General features: G+C 46.2%; 1 protein-coding gene across 4 annotated transcripts in view; it reads right to left on the bottom strand.

Annotated features, from left to right (window-relative positions):
• Positions 1 to 369: 369 nt before the first annotated feature.
• The window catches only part of pak1 (p21 protein (Cdc42/Rac)-activated kinase 1), a 50,026-nt gene continuing 43,885 nt past the window's right edge, over positions 370 to 6,510 (bottom strand). For all 4 annotated transcript variants that reach the window (XM_086216780.1, XM_086216777.1, XM_086216778.1 and 1 more), the window contains 5 exons: positions 6,377 to 6,494; positions 6,204 to 6,303; positions 5,865 to 6,061; positions 4,852 to 4,989; positions 370 to 3,749 (listed from right to left, as the gene is read on the bottom strand). In XM_086216780.1, coding sequence (XP_086072906.1) covers positions 3,663 to 3,749; positions 4,852 to 4,989; positions 5,865 to 6,061; positions 6,204 to 6,303; positions 6,377 to 6,494 — 640 coding nt within the window. In that variant the 3' untranslated portion in view covers positions 370 to 3,662. The remainder of the gene's footprint in view (positions 3,750 to 4,851; positions 4,990 to 5,864; positions 6,062 to 6,203; positions 6,304 to 6,376; positions 6,495 to 6,510) is intronic.

Consider the following 6,510-nt stretch of genomic DNA (forward strand, 5'->3'; position numbering starts at 1 on the left):
CCGGCCCAGTGGTTGAGAAACCCTGGTGTGACGTAACGTGTGATGAAGAATGCACCTTCTGCCGCTGCACTGGTCTACAGCCATGATGTTTGAGTCCAGTAACTCAACTGGCGCGTCTCTCTGGAACACCAGCAGGGAACTCCTTCAAACTGGGCACTAACTTGGACTCGAGGACGACCCGGCAAGATTCTGGTGGTCAAAGGTCAAGGTCACAGGGACACAAGGTCACACGGCATGAGCAGCAGATGAGATCAAAGTCGTTAAAGAAGCCTCGACTCTCTTTTGCTGTGGCTTCATTGCACTCAGAGTGAATCTGTTAATGTAACAAAGTAGGAAGGAAAATCGACATCAGCTGGACAAAAAAAAAAAAGTTGAACCGCATCCTCAGTTTTTGTACGTATTTATTTATTTATTTTTGATGTAGTTTGAAATCATCAAAATGACTACCAACTGATAAATTAGAACTCTCATACAGTGAAGACTTCCTTTGACCGTCTGGTCCTGGACTGTACCAAGTCTGAATGCTCCTTTCAAAGGTTCCGTCTGGTGAACCGATTGATTTTTACCGAATAAATTCACAGTATTGAACATCTGCACAAAGGTCCAAGAGCAGTTAGGAGTCTGACTCCAGCTCAGGACGTCGGCCGGCTGAGGGACGTGGCTCTTTCCTCTGGTTTTGTCTCCTGTGTCCACAGCTGTACTCTGCTTTGTCTCTTTAATTACTAACAGATACTGCATATCTGTACTGCGTGCGACGGCTGCTGAAAGAGGGGAAAATCCCGATTTGCCGTCTTTGACTTCATCCAAAACCTCTACAGCAGTAAAAAGGAACATCTAAAGCTCATAAAATAGTTTCGAATCACGGTCACCTAAAATGGTGAAGTCCTCCTCAGGTTGACGAAAAGCCTCATCACTGATTTAGTCACCATATTTTATTTCACTGCCATTTTTTTTCCATTTGTGTTGATTTACATGGCTCTTTGAGTTGTTCACGGTCTATCAAACAGTGGCACACATCATATCAACACGTGTGCTGGTTTCGTAGTCACATTCTTCATGTTATTGATGGAGGACTTCCGCTGCGTTGCGGTCTGATTGCGTCCTCTCGTGTCTACGGAGCAAGTTGGAATCTTTTTGTCTCAGCTGCTGCATCTCTGAGCCGGTTTGACAAACTGCAGAAGAGTTCCGGTCCGCCCCATCAGCACACGACCTTCATTTGACCTCTTTAAAACACCAAGACATGGTACGAATACGATTTCACCAACGAGGATCAATCAAAAGAACCTTTCTGAGTATTTTCTCTTTATAGACGCTGACATCAGTTCCTTGGGTTGTCCGAGCAGAGAAGCGCAGAGCGGTTCTTGAGATGCGGAGCAGTTCTGTGTCTGGGTTCAGTTCAGGACTCTGGCTGGCAGCAGTTTCAGGCAGTCTGGTGGTTTCACAGCGATCAGTCACACTGGCTGCTCTGTAATAACCAGCGTTCCCTCCCACAGCGTTCCCACACGCCTGAAAATGTTGCCATTACGGTTGTCTTCGCACCTTTGACACCGTTTAAGGCCAGAGGAACACTGAAACTGTAAAAAAAGAAAAAAGAAAAGAAAGAAGAACCAAGAACAGAAAGGAGAAGTGATGGCTTTGATGGCGTTTGGAGAAAAACAGCCGCCGCTGATGGAGGCTTTGGCTCCTGCAGGATTTCCAGCCAAACTGTTTGATTCAGCATGTGAGAGAAAAAAGAAAACCCAAAACTCATACTAAAATCTTGATTTCTAAATCAATAAATGACTGATTTTCTGACACTGATCAAGTATATTTATATATCTATGTGTGTGTGTGTGTGTGTGTGTGTGTGTGTTTACAAAACAAACTCGTTGTAAACTAAAGAGATTGTTGCAGGTCAGATATGCACCGTGTGTCAGGCGTTTGAATCTCCGGACTGAGATTTCCTATCGTACTTCCTTCACGTACCGTCGCTGCATGATCCAGCATCGTCAGGTCATCCCTCGTCTACCGTAAACGTACCGTATCAAAAAACAAACAAAAAACAAAAACAAAACAAAACAAAAACAAAAACAGAAACATGCATATGCTCTCCTTCGCAGTCGCAGCGTCAAGCCTGCAGACGGCGACGTCCCAGAACCACGACGGAGGGAGTTTGGCAGGTTGGATTATGGGTAAAAGTCCTGACGCGTCGCTGCCTGGTCTTTCCTCTTTTCTTTCGTTTGTTCTGAGACTGAATACCAAAATGAACGTCCATGCTTCTCGGTTAAATCATTAAAATGAGAGAGCAGTCGGGGTGGAGTTTTCCTGCACTGTGCTCAGGTTCTTCCCTTCATCTACCCGGGGTTCCATTATGATTCCTGCGTTTGTATTTTCAGAGGAAGCTTTCTTTAGGAATGAAATTTGTATGTTTTTTAATCTATTTAATTGCTAGATAATCAATAACGCTGGAATCATGTTATTTTTGATCGGTGTTGTGGTTTGCGTGGTTCTAGGACTGTGGATTCTGAGGTGACAAGAGTCCCACCGCCATTACTATTATCATTATTATTATCGTTGTTATTTTACTAAAACAGTGAGAACAAATATCAAGAGAATGAGCGATGAGCCTCAAGGTCAATATTCACTCTGCTTTCAGCTCAGGTTTGGTCTCCACCACCTCCTGAGGAAACATCTGGCGGGTGGTAAACAGCAGCTGATGCTAACAGCCACAGTCCAGTGAGTTTGCAGCCAAACTGTGCGAAACGAGGCTAAAAACCCTCAGCGGCGTTTGGTTGATTAAACGTGATCGGCGTCCGTCCGGAGGAGAGTCTTTCTACCCTGACAACCGTCGGCCCAAGACAAACTTCACCAAACCATCAGAGGAACAACAACTGGCCGTGTTTACGACCTCCAAACTCCACCCATCGCCAGTTCTGGACGCAACCCAGTGTTTTGTCATTATTATCATCATTATTATTATTATTATTATTATTATTATTACTATTAATATTCTCGAACTAACAGCTCGCACTGCAGACAGGACAGAGTACCGACCCTCACCTGCTCCGTGTCAACAACTACACAAGGTAACACTACAATCAACTTAATTGATCCCAAACACACACACACACACACACACACACACACACACACAGGCACAGAAAACGGAGTTAAAAAAGAATAATAAAATGAAAATGCACTTATAGAAAGAAATAACAAAGACAGGAAACTGTGCGCACACACACACACACACACACACACACACACACACACACACAGACACACACGGCTGCTGTGGTCCAAAAAAAAGTAGAAAAAACCCCCATTAATTTAAAGAAAAACTCCCATGAGTCTTTGGGCTCTGTTGAGATGCTCTCTCTCGTTTTTGATCTTTGCAGGTGACAGCGATGACATCATCGACCAGTGACGTCATTCAGTGAGTCCCCGCCTTCCTCTCCGAGTCCAGTGGAGTGTCGATAAAGAGGCGACAAGCAGAAACTACCCTCCTTCCTCCCTGTGAGGGTACAAGGGTGGGGTCAAAGGTCGCCAGCCTCCAGCCTCTCAAAACAAACAAAAACAGACACAGAAGAAGAAGGAAGGATGGCAGATGGACAGAGAGAGAGAAAGAGGGAGAGAGAGAGAGAGAGGGGAGGATAAAGGGACAACAATGAGTGCGAGGCTCGCTAGCGGTTGTTCTTGGCTGCTTCCTTCGCTGCCAGGATGAGAGGAGTCAGACTGGAGAGAGGCTTGGCCATCTTCAGAAACTGGTGCTGATGGGAGAGGAAGAGGACGAGGAAGGACGGGGGGGTGAACAAGGGAGGGAGAAGGAGGAGAGAGAGGTTTTCAGTTCACAACATAAACAGAAAACACAGAGAAGATGGTGGAAAAATATGAAATGCGTGGCAGCGGTTTTTTTTTTTTCATCCCGCGGTACCAGTTTTCTGTTGGTATGAAGTACATTTATGCAAGTACAAAAAAAGTAAAAAGATACAAGTTCAAAGTACTTTTTAATTCTACTTTCTACATCCACTCCGCTACGTCTCAGAGGGAACGGCCCTTTTAATTTCACTCAATTTGTCCAACAAATTGACAGACTGACGCGACCTCAACACGCGGGGACATGGAGAAATACGATGTTTAGTTCCAAGCTACGTTTGTTGGACGCACAGCAGAAGGGATTATCTGATTTATCAGTCAAGGCTGGCAGAGAACGGGCGACCACTCTGATGTTGAGAACCAGCCTGAGTGATGATATGACACAGGACAGCCGAGGAGTCACAGGGAACCTGCATCTGCATTGAGGACTTCAAGTGTGATGCCTAACCTTACTGATGTCATGCCGCTACTCTTACATGCATCTTTGATGGCGTTTGTAGTAAAAACTCCACCATTAAAGCTGTTTTCTGATTCACGTCCTGGAGAGGCCACGTTTCCCCCCTGGTGCTAAAAAAGAATAAAATAAAATCTTTTTTTTTTTTTTAACTTGAAGAGATGCAGAATAAAAACTGTGTTATCACAAACAAGCGCAGGTCCGTTAATGGTGGGTAAAATCTCGCTTCCACGTTCTTGAAGGCGGACGACGAGTCCATTCAGAGCCTCCCTCAACGGACGCGGCGCAGCAGTTTTCATCTGAGTCATCGTGCACAAGTGATGCTGCCGCTCACTTCCACCACCTCCACGTCTCTACGCCTACACGAGCGAACGCGCGCGCATGTGTGTGTGTGTGTGTGTTCAGCTGAACACACTGAGGCTGAAAGCTCCCTGAGATGCTGCTGAGACAGACTGAGAGCTCATTCTTATCCAAGTGTAAATCTTTGATGTATTTATACACCATTCAGGCTCCATGACGACGACCTGCTGCCGTCACCGTACCTGCAGCAGCTCCTTAGCCGACCCTCTCTTCTCCACATCCATCTCCAGACATCGGTTCAGGAAGTCTCTGAATGTCGTCGAGAGTTTTTCTGGATTCTGCAGCTCCGGCGTCCCGTTGGTTGCGATGAGATACAGCGCCTGAGAAGAAAACACACACAAAAAACCCTTCACCCAAAGCTCATGGATGCAGGGGTGGAAGTCATGAATCAGTTATACCCACATTACTCTAAGTAACCAGTACCTCTGGGTACTTTAATCTTTCTCTTAAAGTTATACTTTACCTAAAAAGTGTGTTTTGCCTAGAAAGTACTCACTGATAGAAGTGTTGAGCTCACAAATATGCTTTTTTCCCTCCTGCATCACTTCTTTGTGACGTCTGAACGCGGCCACGTCTGTTTCGCTCGAAGCTCATGGCAGAAATGTTCTCTAACTTTGAATTTTATTCAAATCCTCCGGATTTAGTCGGTCACCAACAGAGCGAATAAAACATTTATGTGTCTGCTTCTCAAGCTGCCTGCCCTTTGACTTGCGCTTCTGGAGCCAGTAAGTTCAATAATCTATAAATAAATAAAGTCCAGAACGACTGGAAAGTTACTCAACAAAAACTCACTGGATAGAGAGAACAACAGGATGGATGCACCAGATATTTGTTTAGAAAAGAAACTGCCTTCTTTAAATCCTTCCTTGGTAACTCGCTAACGCCTGTTTTAATGTATCTCATAGTTAATAGTACTTATATTCCAGGTATTTATTGAGAAGTAAACCTTGAGTTTCCTTTCCAAATACACCAGCTGTTTCTATCTTATGTAACCGTGAGTCCGGGAGGACGGATCTGTCTCTCCCATCCACGCCTGCATCAGTCAGCCACCATGCCAGACTTTAACATCCTGCTGCCATCTAGTGGCGGAATCACAAATGGCAGCAGCACACCACCCAGTGTACAGGTGCTGTTTGAACACTCACTCACACACTCACAAATGAGGAGGTGAACGTCTGAAAGTAGAAACTCTCACCCTGAGTGGGTTTTCGTTCAGGTACGGCGGCTCCCCCTCCACCATCTCGATGGCCATGATGCCCAAGGACCAGATGTCCACTTTGGGGCCGTAGGCTTTTCGGGTGACGACCTCCGGAGCCATCCAGTAAGGAGTCCCGACCATGGTGCTGCGTTTACTCTGTTCAGGTGTGATCTGAGCGCAGAACCCGAAGTCGGCTGGAATGAGAGGGAAGGAAAGAGTAAGACAATCGCTTCATTAGCAGGTAGGCAGGATCATCTGGAATCTGGTCCATCGCTGCCATGACGACAGAGCGAGTGGCCCCAACAATGTCATTGAGGACGGGTGTGGCGGACTGACTGAGTTTGACGGAGCCGTCCATGCCCAGCAGGATGTTGTCGCTCTTGATGTCTCGATGGATGACCTGGTTGGAGTGGAGGAACTCCAGCGCCTGGAGACACTGGCGACAGGCAGAGACACGTGAGACCAGGTAACGTTTGTTTCCGGCCAAAATAGCGGAAGCGGCCTTTTACCTCTCTGCACACCGCGGCTATCTGAGCTTCATCCATGCAGGTTTCCGTAACGACATCGGTCAATGAACCTCCAGCCAGGTACTCCATCACCACCCACAGCTCGTCACCGACCAGGTAACTATGGAAACCACAGA

Source organism: Aulostomus chinensis, chromosome 10 (genome assembly GCF_037954235.1).
Source record: "Aulostomus chinensis isolate RoL2024-O1b breed Wild chromosome 10, RoL_Achi_v1.0, whole genome shotgun sequence".
NCBI classification, from domain to species: Eukaryota; Metazoa; Chordata; class Actinopteri; order Syngnathiformes; family Aulostomidae; genus Aulostomus; species Aulostomus chinensis.